This window comes from Oryctolagus cuniculus, chromosome 7 (genome assembly GCF_964237555.1).
Source record: "Oryctolagus cuniculus chromosome 7, mOryCun1.1, whole genome shotgun sequence".
Taxonomy (NCBI): domain Eukaryota; kingdom Metazoa; phylum Chordata; class Mammalia; order Lagomorpha; family Leporidae; genus Oryctolagus; species Oryctolagus cuniculus.
The window spans coordinates 23,873,511-23,886,987 of NC_091438.1; the positions used below are offsets into that span (position 1 = coordinate 23,873,511).

Genomic DNA, 13,477 nt, shown 5'->3' on the forward strand with positions numbered 1-13,477 from the left:
CAACACGCCCTGCTAGGGGCTTGCTTGTTGTCCAGAGGTCAAGAGGCCATGGGCAGGCAGATGCACTTCCCACCACCTCCACATCTGGGCAGGCAGCCCAGTGTCCCTCTGTCAAGAATGGTCTCAGACACCCTCTACAATGCTCTGAGAGTCTTTTACCCTTCTTCCTCACCTTGGACAGATCCATGCAGCCAACAGCAGAGTCTATGCCAAAGATCTAGGAGGGCACATCTGAGACTGCTCTACTGGAAAGTCCCACTTGGAAGGTGGGGCCAAGACTGGCATCTGGGAGCATGGATTTCCGGAGGCTTTCCACACTTCTCTAGATGAGACAGTCACCGTGCCTGGTTTGTTTCCTGAGCCTCTGCTTTCCTTCTGGGAGCCTGGAATGTCAGCACGTGCTAAGCAGAGGGTGTCTGTGTGACTATCCCCCAGGAACAATCCTGAGCACTGAGTCTCAGTGAGCTTCCCCAGTCCCCAGTAGAACAACATGGCACTCGTGTTGCCACAATCCCATGTTGGAAGAATTAAAAGGATCTATGGGACCCTAGAAAACTTGCCCATGGTTTCCTTAGATGCTGTCCTCCACCCTCCATACCTTGTCCCTTTGCTGAATTTGCTGTGTATCCTCTCACTGTGATAAACCTTAGCCAGGAACACAACTACCCACTGTGTGCTCTGAGTCCCTAGTGAATCTCTAAATCCTGGATGGTGCTGGGGCCTTGACACAGGGCCATCTCAGTCCCCCCACCATGCTGGTTACTCCATCCCTCCCCTGAGGTCTACGTGTACTCTCCGCTATCCCTTTTTCCTTTTTTCCCTTCTGTAGTCATCTCCCCACCAGCACTGAGGCTTGGGAACCACAGGGACTGGCAGAACAGGAAAAGACCCCAGGTTGTCAGCGCCTCAGCATCCTGGAAATGAGTCAACCTCCCTGACCCCCGACTACAGTGATTGACTTGGGCAAAGGCACAGACATGTACAACCCAACCCCCGTCATGCTGACCTAGTAGGGTAGCTGAGGCAGCCTGAAGGGCTGGAACCAGATCAATAGCACCATAGTCTGCCCAAAGAAAGGGAGTGCCAAATGCAAAGGAACCGTTTTGCAAACCAAGTCCAGAGAAGGGCACTGGTGTCCTAGCTTTGATTGTGAGTGCTCTGTGCTCTCCATGGGGCTCCACCTTGCCAGGTGTCAAGTTTGGCCAGCAAATGTCCAAGCTCACCAGGCAGCTTCCCATTAGTGCAAGCATTTAGGTTCTATAGGTGCTGTATTTTGACTGTGTCCCCCAAAGTTCACATGCTGGACACTTAATCACCAGTGAGAGGTGATTATGTCATGGGGGCCAGGCCCTTATGAACAGCTTAGTGCTGCCTATCAAGGGAGTGGGTTCCTAATAAAAGGATGAGTTGGGTCTTTCTGTTCCCTCTCTTGTGCATACTCTCTTGTTTTTCCATCTTCCACAAGGGAATGACACAGCAAGAAGATCTCTGCCAAATGCTGGCACCTTGATCTTGAACCTCCTAGCCTCTAGAACTACAAGAACTAAATCTCTGTTCTTTATAAATTAACCAGCACACAACAAACAAGACTTAATCAATCACCATATATTTCCAGCCTTACTGTCAGATGTATTTTTCACTGTAAAGTAACCAAGTGGCTTATTCTGTGTCTTAGTTGGTTTTCTGTTGCTACAATAGAATACCTGGAACTGGAGAACTTATACAGAAAACAGACTTCTTACAGTTCCAGAGGCTGGGAAATCCAAGGTTAAGGGCCTCATCCTGAGGCATCATAGAGACCACATGTGAGACACACCAAGAAAGTCCCAGAGAGCTCAGGTTTTTTTTTTTTTTTTTAATTTTAAAATTTTTTTGTGCTATAAGCATGAGTAATTTTATTAACATATTTTGAAACATATCCCAAACTTCTAGAATTCTGTAACATATAATAACACACAATGGGAAATGCTCAGTTTTAAAACAAGACCATGCCCTTGGTAACCCATGAATCCATGAGTCCATTCTAAGGGTACAACCCTCATGACTGAATCACCTCTCAAAGGTTCTACCTTTCAAATATCACTGACGCTTGACTTTGGGAATTAAGTTTCCAACGCATTGTGTTTGGGGAACACATTCAAACACAGCATTCTGATTTCATCTATTGCTATCTCTGTGAGTTTGGTTAGTATCAGCTGATACCCCCGAGAACCATAACCTAGGGGTGCACTAGTCTATATCAGGCACTATACCTCTAAGAGTTCCACCCCAAATACACCCCAACGAAGCCAGTAAGATGACACACACCAGGCGGGCACTGCAGGCTCATCTTTCCCTTGCCTCCTGGTAGATTAGCACAGGGCAGAAAAGGAAGGTCCTCTAGGGAAGAGCACACTGACTCCAGTGACTGCTACACCACAGCAGTTAAGATGCCCTGGACACACAGACGGGGTTGCAGCATTGGTGGTTTATGGCTTCACCTCAGGTGCCAGGTGGCCAGAATTCTAACCTCAGTTTTGTTTCATATTAGTTATGGGACCAAATTACTCAACCTACTCGGACCTGAGCAACCGTGTCTTACAGTGTTGGGATCCTAGTAACCAACCTCACAGGAATGTTGTGAAGATGAAATGAATTAATACAGGAAAAGGGCTTGGAACCAATGCTGGGTCGTATAAAATGGCTATGCTTAGTATCACCCCAGACAGCTCCCCCCAACACACACACAGTGCTCCTGGCTCCCAGGGCCTCTTTATCTCCAGGCTAAATATATCCAGCTCTTTTAGACATCTGGAAGAGATGCTTTCTAGGCCTCTCACCATCTCAGCCTGCAGACAAACTTTTCTGTGACAAAGTTCTCATGAAATGCCAACGGGCAATGATTGGCCAGGGTAAATGCTTCTGTCAGTGGCCTCCTCTACCAGAAAAGATGCAGGAAGAGTGAGTGTGTGTGTGTGTGAGGGTGTGTAGCACCAAGTGTGAGTGTGTAAGCATCTATCCTTAGGAGGAGGAAAGCCAGCAACGACTCACCATTCACGCCCACCATCCTTCTCAGGCTTTCCTTGGCCTTGCTACCTCGATCCAACAGGAGACAAGCTTTCTGGACTGCCCCAAGACTATTCTAGCCTGGCAGCCTCCTAAAACACTCAGTGACCACAGTCCCGTCTGTGGGGAGCAGCCCGGACTGGACTGAGTTACTAGAATTAAGACTTATTCTATGCATCTGCTCTCCCACAATATGGCGCTGGGAGAGAAGAAAACAGCTTCCGCACAGCTGCCTCCAGTTCAACCAATAAACTGTAGGACTTGCTCCTGATTGGAGGAGAGCAGCGTGCTCGGCGTGTGGGCAGCCGAGTTGGGATTGGCAGAGGAGGACTATAAAGGAGGAGAGAGACGGCATGCACTGGGAACATCTAAGGGGAACATCTGAAGGAACGCCTGTGCAGCCCCCGAGAGAGCCGGCCGGCGGTGTGCCGCTCCCCTGCGGAAGTGGGGAATGTGGCCAGGGGGAACTGCCCTTCCACGGAGGTGGAAGGGATAGTAGCCAACCCGGGAAGAACCAGCAGCAAACCCGGGGAGGGCCGAGCAGACGAAAGAACAGCGCAGGGTCCTGTGTCGTTCCTCCACGAAGACGGGGAGCGACACCGTCCATCTCTCAGGGTCCTCCAAGTCTAGACCCACACTCCCAGTGCAGCATGCTGCCCTCACCTACAGGCTGCCAGGCGTCACGGTGACAGTGGAATGGAGGTCTTCTCTGCTCCTCTCCATCTGACTGCTTTGCCACTCCTGGCCACCATGAAGCTACATGGTGTGAGGATGCAGCCATCTCTGAGGGTCACATCTGGCAGATGGGGGTGGGCAATCCCTTGGTTACAGAACAGGAAGCCATGGTATAAGCGGGTCTTAGGATGGGGCCAGTGGGCATATCTGAGCAGGGTGTCCCTGGGCTGCTTCGCTGTACAACTGCAGCTGCAAAGGTGACTGTCTCTGCCCAGCAATATCCAACTATCCTGGTTTCTGCCTCCTCCCAGGATGCCTGTGGGGCACTCACGACGCCAAGGTTCTGTCACAGCACCTGCTCTTCCTGGCCACACACTGCCCACCAACCAGAGCATTTACAGATGCCTGAGGCTGGTCAAAGTTCACACACACTACAGTTGGAGAACTGGCTCCAGGTGCCCACTCAGAAGAACACACAGCAGCTGCCGGTGGGCACCATCACCAGTATTCCTGGCATCTTCACAGCCTACACACAACTCAGCGCACACTGAGCCCATGCTATGACAGCAGATGGGCTCTCCCTCTAGCATTCGGATGTACACACCTCACCAGGACCAAACCTGGACCTGTTTTAGCTTCTATTTCTCCCCACTTCCATGTCGGCTTCCCTCGCATCCAGGTTCTGACCATGAATAAAAGTAGTCGATTTACCCCTTCCCCTGAGGCCTCTTGCACAACTCTCTCAGGAAAACTTGTAAGGAAGAGGACACACAGAGACGGAGCGATCCTTAACCCAAAGGAACGCGTTTCCCCGGTGGGAAGGGGGCACTCGAGGTTTGCGTGTCCTGGGAGGGGGCGGGGAAAGCGGGCAGTGGGGGAGGGGGTGGCCCGAGGACCTGGACTTCTTGGTACGAAGCCCAAAGCATCAGCCCGGCCTGGCTGGGCACAGCGGATCCCAGAGTTAGTGGGTCCCGGCTCTTTCCCGCCCCCGTCGTCCCAGGGGGCCGCACTGCGCAGATCAGACGGGTCGAGGCGTCCCTCAGTCAGCGCGACCTCCCCGGCTCGCCTTACCTGGCGCGCCATGGCGGGACTCAGTCTCCCGGCCGCTCTTCGGCTGACCCAGTTTCCGGCGCGGGCCCAGACGCCTTCGCCCGCTCCAAGCCCGCAGGCTGCGCCGGGACACACAGCAGCGGTCGCCCGGCTCGGCGCGGGGGGCGGGTTGGGGAGCTCTGGCCTCAAGGGAGGGGCAGGGGAGGCGCAGCCGGACCCGCCCCGAACCTCGCCGAGCCCGCCCCCAGCGCTTCGCATCCCTGGAGGGGTGGTCCCGCTTCCGCCCGGAGCCCGGGACTTCGGCAGCTGTGACTGCGCAAGCGCGGTGTGCCCTTCCCAGAAGGATTCGCGGCACCAACCCAGAATGGAGGTGGGGCGGCCCGGCGCTTCAACTCCGCCCCCTGCCCCCCAGCCCCGACCCCAAGCCCCCAGAAGCTGTATTAGGGAACCTGTTCGGTGATCCGCGAGGTACTGCTTGCGGGTGTGTAAGCCCGCGTGTCTTCATCATTCATTCTTCCTTTTATTCTGGCATCCCCAACATTTACTGAGAGTGTTCTAAGCAGGTGTCAGGTGGGGATTGTCGGATAAAAGGGGACCTGTCCCTTCCACAGGCCAGAGTCAAGTAAACGACCTGGAGTGGGCAGGGGCCCGGGGGCTGCTGGCCCGACTGTGCGGGGTCCGGACGTAGTCGGGGCCAGAGTGGCTGCAGTACTCCAGCGCATCCTCAGATCTGTCACCCCGCGCCCTGGTTCATCACTGCGTTAACCTGTGTGCGACCGTATTTTGTTACGACACCTTGATCTGTGTTACATGTTTTGTTCTTGCACGTTAAACTGTGTTATTGTTAATGTAACAATTGACCCGTGTTCTATTTTGTGTGCCTGTTTTGTTGATTACAGTAACCATAGTCGTTGCTGGCATGTAGAAGACCTCGAATAAATGTTTGAATGAAGGGGAGGAAGCCGTGGGAGGATGGTGCACTCCAAGGGAGAGTGCGCCAGGAGCCTCCTTCGCTTGTCTGGAGAAGGAGCTCAGAGAAGGGGGACCCCTGGGGCTAAGTCTCCTCTGCCAAATGGAAGCTTGGAGGGGCACAGGAAGCAGGGGTCCCGCGATGAGGAAACCCTGCTCTGAGCTTGGAACCTCAGTCCAGTGATGGGGCACCAGAGAGCCCTCTTCCCTTCGAGTAATCAAGGAAAGCTACTCCAGTGTTGTAGCAACGCTGCTTTTGTGTGGCTCGAGGCTGGCTTTGCAGTTTGCTCACTTTTCCAGAAAGCCGGGCTACCACACCCACGCCTTTGACGTGAGATCAGCCTGTGTGTGATATACCCAATCAAGAGCTGAAGAGAAAAGGCAAACTTCAAGTTCAATGGCTTATCGCCACCTCGTGGTAAGTCCCCTTGTCCCATCTTCTTGTTGGTCCCTTCTCCCAGATCTCACCCTAGTCCCAGGAACTCTCAACTTTAAAATTTCTTAAGCTTCAAAATGTTTATAAAAAGAGAGTAACCTCATCCAAGGAAGACACCCCTTTATTTATTTTTTTTAGAATATTTATTTATTTATTTCATTCATGGAGCTACGCCACTAATCTGGAGCCAGGAGCTTCCTCTGGGTCTCCTACACGGGTTCAGTGGCTCAAGGACTTGGGTCATCTTCTACTGCTTTCCCAGACCGTAGCAGAGAGCTGAATCAAAAGTGGAGCAGCCGGGACTCGAACCGGTGCTCATATGGGATGGTGGCACTGCAGGCGGTGGCTTTACCTGCTATGCCACAGCACAGCCCCACCACCCTTTATTTCACATGTACCACCTTGGCTCTCCTTTCTAACAGGACCTTGTGCTCAACTTGTAGATTCCGGTTGTCTGTCACTGAAAGCAGGTACCAACGTCAACATCAGATTTGTTGAATGGCTAATTCTTCAAATGATTGAGAAACCTCCTACCTTGCTCCTGTACCTGTGTTAGTGGACACAAAGGTCTGTTTATTTGGGGTGTCACCAAATAACCAACCTCAAGTGGGAGTTACTCAGAGGGAAGCTTTATTGTGGTAAATAAAACAGATATTGGGAAAGCACAATTTCTGAAAGAAACTGCCTCCTTGGGAAGCAGGTTTTTTTTTTTTTTTTCTTTAATAGCAAGGATTAGGAGAGCATCCAGGATGTAGGAAAGGGGAAGAGAGAGGGTCTGAAATAACACCTTGATAGTAGAGGCTCCATTTTAGACCACCTGAGACTCCATCTTGAGAAAGCACCCTCCACCATGAGACTCTGGTCTGAAACTGTTTTAAAACTTAGACAATAACAATAACTGGTTCCCACTTGGCAGAGCATAGAAACTCTCTAGCATGATTGCTCAAGCTTAAAGCAGATAGGCTGCACCTGGATTCATGTTACAATTATAATTGAAATTGTTAAGATTGCCATTGGTGTTGCCAAGATTGTAATTGATACTAGTTTTGCATAAGCCTTGGGTTAGCTTGACCCTGGTAACCAGTGTATTCCCCCTGATCCTAGCAATCATGTATTCCCCCTCCTGTCCTTGTGGTTTTTGCCTTTATAAACCCTGTTGCTTTGAGCTTTGGGGTGGAGAGTTCTTTAGGGCATGAGCCTGATCTCCACCCCTGGCAATAAAGGACTGTCAGATTGTATCAATGTGTGTTGCTCCTCTGTTTGCACTCAGGTAGGTACAACATCGTGCTGGCCCCAGCAAGATATGGAGACCACCCCCAGGAAGATCTCCTTCTAGGTTGGTGCTCTGGCCACAGGAAAGGCACCCCCTGATGATGTTCCAGGGTCCCGTGTCCTGATTCACCGACCTGGGAGGTTCGGCTCAACCTCTTCACAGACCAGTTTGCCTTAGGTCCTCTGGTAAGTCGACTCCTGTTTTCTAGTGGTGCTTTCTGGGTGTTTGGATCTCTGAGGAGACACCATCATAAGTTTCCTTGCAATTGAGTGTGACGGGGTTAGGAAGTGGGACTCTGGTCTGATGAAAGAAAGGCCTTTCCTGGATGTAGTTTGTTTTCCGTCATTGTGCTATTAGTCATTGCTGTTATTCTTGTCTCTGTCTCCCACTTGAAACATTAAGATGGGAGATTCTGGTCTGGTTAAAGAAAGGCTCATTCGCCTTTCCTGGATATGACTGGTTTCTGTTCCTGTTTCATAACCACTGTCCGATGTACTGTCTGCATCCATAATCCCAGGAGGTAACTTCTTTTCCTTGTCCGGCCTGTCCCTTTTATTCCCTTGTCTTCGGAGTCTCTCTGTCCCTTCCATTGAACATGGGCTCTGCTCAGTCTAAGCCAACACCTTTTCTGTGTGTGTTCAAGAATTTCTCTCTTTTGAATCTAGAAAGATCAAAATTGCCTTAAAAGTTGCCTTGTAATTTGCCGAACTTGTTTTGTAACTCGACTTTTTACAGATCCAAATGAAAAATAGCAGTGGGGAATCAGCTCTACGGTAAATTTTACAAACTCTGGTTTACGTAACTGATTTCCAGCTGGAGTTTTATGAATAGATTAGAATTCCATTTAAATGTAGTTTTGACCTTAATTCAGATAAAAGTATGGTATAATATCAGCAACTTAAGTCATCTAGGTGTAATCACTGAATGTAAATTAAATAAAGGAAAATGAGATGAATGTGTATACATGTAAACTTTGCTATGCTGAGCACCTTCTATTCTATAAAGAAAAAACTATTTGGATTTTCATTTTCATTTTCATAAACAGTCCATATAAAAAATAATTCAACACTGCTTAAAAATAACCATGGTTAAATTCGATATTATGTTATTTTAAAAAGTATTAATTTGGAGATTTTTAAAGGATTATTTCAAGGTCAATAAAAAAAAATCAACAGATAGGGGCCGGCGCTGTGGCGCAGCGACTTAACACCCAGGCCTGAAGCACCGGCATCCCATATGGGCGCTGGTTCGAGACCCAGCTGCTGCACTTCCGATCCAGCTCTCTGCTATGGCCTGGGAAAGCAGTAGAAGATGGCCTAAGTCCTTGGGCGCCTGCACCCATGTGTGAGACACAGAAGAAGCTTCTGGCTCCTGGTTTCTGATCGGCGCAGCTCGGCCATTGCGGCCAACTGAGGAGTGAACCATCGGCTGGAAGACTTTTCTCTCTGTCTCTACTTCTCTCTGTAACTCTGTCTTTCAAATAAATAAAATAAATCTTTAAAAAAAAAAAAAAGGTCACGGCCGGCGTGCGGCTCAATAGGCTAATCCTCCACCTAGCGGCGCCGGCACACTGGGTTCTAGTCTCTATCGGGGTGCCAGATTCTGTCCTGGTTGCCCCTCTTCCAGGCCAGCTCTCTGCTGTGGCCCGGGAGTGCAGTGGAGGATGGCCCAAGTCTTGGGCCCTGCACCCCATGCGAGACCAGGAGAAACACCTGGCTCCTGCTTTCGGATCAGCGTGGTGCACCGGCTGCAGCGCGCTGGCCGCGGCGGCCATTGGAGGATGAACCAATGGCAAAGGAAGACCTTTCTCTCTCTCTCTCTCTCTCTCTCTCTCTCTCTCTCTCTCTCTCATTGTCTACTCTGCCTGTAAAAAAAAAAAAAGAAAAGAAAAGAAAAGAAAAAAGGTCACAAGTATAAAAGTTCCTAGCAAGGAAGTTTAAGAAGGGAAGAGTTTTTTTTTTTTTTTTTTTTTTTTTTTTTTTTTTTTTTTTTTAAAGAAGGTTTAAGTTGCAGAAGGTGTGAGAAAGTCATGGAAGGTTATGAAGAATTTTCTGGATACAAACGCTATTAATTAAAATCTGATCCTCTGTTAAAACAACGAGTTCCTGAAATACATATATGTTAATACATATTTTAAAATATTCTTTAAAATCTATTTAAAAGCTATAGAATCTCCTTTTAAAAGTTTTTGTTTAATTGGTAACCCTCTGTCAGTTTCCTAGCCAGCTCCAGTAAGCTCTCTTCTCTTTCCTAGTTCTGACTCTGTTAAAATTGTTCCAAATTATTGGATGATTCAATGTACTAACTTATATTTAAGGTTTTGTTTTCCCATTTTAGTGACAGACCAAAGAGACATCAATTTTGTTTCCTATTGAGGTAAACCTTTATGTTCTCTGTCTCTCCTTAAGTTCTCATTGTGTAATAACAGCTGAATTTTTTTTATTAAAAGAGTTATGGTTTGGTTAAAAATATACTCATTCTAAAACATTTGAATGATCTCTTTGTAACAATGTTCAAATCTGGTCTATATTAGGTCCTGATGTTAAGATATCCTATTTCTGCCAGAGATGTTAAACCTTCTAGGCATCTTTGACCGGCAATGAAAACTTCAAAGTTCCAAACACCAACTAATTATGTTATTTGGATTACATAAAAGGTATTGACAAGATATAAAGTGGTACTAAATTTTAAGTCATGATAATGTAAAATGCTACTGATACAAATGTCTGAAAGTTAAAAAAGTCTAATGATTTTGTTTTGTTACCAATCATGATGGTTATCTTAATGAAAAAAGGCCCAGAGGACTAAAAAGGATAAATGTTTTACAAATCTCACAGGTGCTTTCTGAAATACTGCATAGAATACCCAAGTGACTCTTCTTTTTGGTTAATAAATTTTATAATTGTTGCTACTTAAAGTCTTTTAACATTCACAGTTTGTATTTTTCTCTAAAACTTAAAATCGGGTTTGCATCGTTGGTTCTGTGTTTAAATGTGTCCTCTTTTATGTTCCAAAATATTTCTTTTTCCTGACCTTTATTGTATTTAGTACATTGGGACAGCTCTGCAAACAGATAAAGCCAAGGTTTAACAGGTTCCAACTGTTAATTCAGATTACTAAGAGCAGAAAGTAATTCTATCCAATTGGTAATTAAAAAAACAGGTAAAGAGTTTAAAAAGCTACTACTGAAACTGCTTTATTATTCTATCCTGTAATGTATGTTTCGTGTCATACATGTGTACATATTGTATGTCTACATGGAAAATTTATTAAGAGCTCTGTTTTAATTGGCTTATAGAGAAAAGATTACTCATAAATTCAACTGCTAAGTTAACCCAAAATACACTTTTGGTTCACATGACCTAAATGAGACTCTGTATTAGATGTTTTAAACTTGTTGGTAAAAAGAAACAAAAAATGTTTTTTTAAAGTCATTGACATGTTTGTGCTTGGATTTCCTGATCAAGCAAGTTACACTTGTATTAGCTTTTCAAAAAATATTTCCAACTACAGGTACTCTTATAATTTACAAAGGACATTGGACCTTTTGATAAATGCTTTCAAAAGTTGTTATTTTACAGATAAAATTACTTGCTAAGTTTTCATTTGATATTAAGTTGTTGACAGTAAGCAATCTAAAAAGCCTGTATTCTCTTCAAGAAGAGAAACTGATTCTATTCTAAAGGACTCTTTATCAGCATGTACAGTGTAATCTTTAGACCTTGTAAAAGGGATGGCTAATATTTCTCTGTGCTAGTGCTTGGCAACACATAAAAGGCCAAATAGCCTGGCCACATGTAGAAAAACAAATAGCATAGCCTAAATAAAAGCTTGCATCATGATATGATTTAACAGCTAGATTTATTTTGCCAAAATAAACAGGCAAAGCCTCCCTTTTCAAACCAAACTAAGGGAGAGATACAAAATCTTAACTAATTACTTCAAAATGTATAGACAGTTTAGATAAGGGGTTCTTCATGTTTGATCTTACCTAGAAAAACGTAGCTTTCCTCATAGACATCATCTTATCTCACAGGAAGAATATTGTCGTAACATGCCTGTGACGACAGATTTCTAGCTCAGGCCACTAGAGATTAGGAATGGGATTGAGCATCCCCTTGGCTGACATCCTGAAAGCTTCTATGGTCTACTTTAACAAAGACTAAGAAAAAGAGGAGTGAGCTAGGGAACAGGAGCGATGTAAGGATAAGTGACAGGCCAATTAATAATAGCTTTACACAGTGGTCTGCCATCAAGGAGACCCTACAAGGCCAGTCCACCCCAAATGGCATTGGTTTTCTGTGTGGGAAGCCAGGGCTTTGGATAGATAGCAGTCATGACAGAAGCCAGTTTCTGAAGAGCCCTGTCAGCTCTGCCAGCCAAGAGCTGTGGCACTGGAAATGGAACTGCCCTAGAGTTAAAGGACTCCTAGGTCAGAGCCACAGACCTTGTTGGCTCTAAGCTGAAAAGCTCTTCACTCTGCCCAGCTTCCAAAGTAACAACCACCATCAGGGGAACAGCCTAGGGTCAGTAACATTGCAGGCACAGCTGTAGATTTGCTTTTAGGGATCCTGCCTATTTTATGCTGACCTATTCAGGCCAACTCTGCTTCCAGGTCAGCTAGGAGGTGGGAGTCAACAGGGTGCCTTCCCTAAGGAGGTTCACACCTCCCTTATGATGTCTCTTCCAGGACCCCATGTAAAGAGATAGGTCTGGGCCTCATATACCTAGCCAGCCCTTACTACCAAATGATTATTACCAAGCCCCTTCTGTCAATTTCTGTTTTCCTCTAAATGAAAAAAACTCCTTTCTGCTTTGGACAGCACCTTTCATAGGTCCTCTGATAATAACCCTGTCCTTTGTTTTAGACCCTGTGTATTTAATATGTTTATTAGATTTGTTTCTTCCAGACTTAAAGCAATAAAATTCTAAATGGCAATACACATGGAACCTTGGATGAAAGCAGTTTCTACAAGCCGACACTGCAACCCTCTCAGGGGGGCCACCTCCTGTCAGAACCCTGTTTTGACTGCCATTCCCCACTCCACACCCTAAGGGGCCCCCAGGACAGTGACCCCCTGTCAGCAGGAAGTAGCTGAGACAAGATGGATGCCCTGGGTTCCTATAGCAGTAGGGTGCAGATTAAAAGAGAGGGCTGAGGCCATCCAGTTGTGCTGTCTGTGGTCCCCTCAGGCTTTAACAGAGTGTCTTGTGCAGCAGGCCATAAGCTGTGACAGAAAAGCTTGCTCTGAGACCCGCTCTCACCTCTCCCTACTGTGACATCCTGTTTGACCACCTTTTCAAGCTAGTCACAAATCTTCCACCCAAAAACTAGCAGCAGAGGGGCTAGGTCCACCAAAGAGAAAATTAGCTGTTAGCACCTCCCATTCAGCCTGTCACCGGAAGGCCCCACCCTTTGTATTATTGTACATGTCCTTCCTCAGGTCCATGCTTACAGTGAACCTGAGAGACATCATTTGATCCCCCCAGCCTTATCTGTCACCATTGTCATGCTTCCCCCTTGTTAGTTCCGTCTTAGTTGAGCTCAGTGTGGCAGGCACTGCTGCCCTCAGCACAGCAGCCTTGGTTCAGGGTGAGCTAAGTATTTCCATATGCCAACATCAGCCACCTCCAATCTTCTATTGACCTGTTACATAGCCAGGTAGTGTCTCTTATAGGGGTTGTCCTACAAAATCATCTCCTCCACCTCGGACTGATTGTAGGTCTCTGCATTCTTAACCAGTTACTAAACTTCATTAGACAAAGTATAACTTCTGTTACTCTGCTCTAAATAACTTTCCTGATCAATATGATAATGTGGCTGAATCAGAGATTTCATTATTGTCAACACACAAAGGGGAGAATAAAGTAACACCTTGACATTAGGGACTCCATTTTAGAGCACCTGAGACTCCATCTTGAGAAAGCACCCTCCACCATGAGACTCTGGTCTGAAACTATGTTCTAAAACTTAGACAATAATAACTGCATTCCACTAGAGCATAGAAACTCTCTAGCATGATTGCTCA

General features: G+C 46.7%; 1 protein-coding gene and 1 long non-coding RNA gene across 13 annotated transcripts in view; one reads left to right on the forward strand and one right to left on the reverse strand.

Annotated features, from left to right (window-relative positions):
- Positions 1 to 5,078, reverse strand: part of KRBA1 (KRAB-A domain containing 1) — a 24,462-nt gene extending 19,384 nt beyond the window's left edge. For 9 of the 11 annotated variants that reach the window (XM_051836985.2, XM_008250101.4, XM_051836989.2 and 6 more), the window contains exon 1: positions 4,792 to 5,078. In XM_051836985.2, coding sequence (XP_051692945.2) covers positions 4,792 to 5,028 — 237 coding nt within the window. In that variant the 5' untranslated portion in view covers positions 5,029 to 5,078. The remainder of the gene's footprint in view (positions 1 to 4,791) is intronic. The other 2 variants (XM_008250096.4, XM_051836990.2) reach the window with 2 other exon arrangements.
- LOC103345540 (uncharacterized) lies at positions 5,068 to 12,953 on the forward strand. 2 transcript variants are annotated; one of them, XR_011390095.1, is made up of 5 exons: positions 5,068 to 5,238; positions 5,382 to 6,157; positions 6,619 to 6,742; positions 7,446 to 7,633; positions 8,624 to 12,953. It is a non-coding gene; the product is annotated as an uncharacterized lncRNA (long non-coding RNA). The 2 variants fall into 2 exon arrangements; XR_011390094.1 differs by having other exon boundaries at positions 7,446 to 12,953.
- Positions 12,954 to 13,477: the final 524 nt, after the last annotated feature.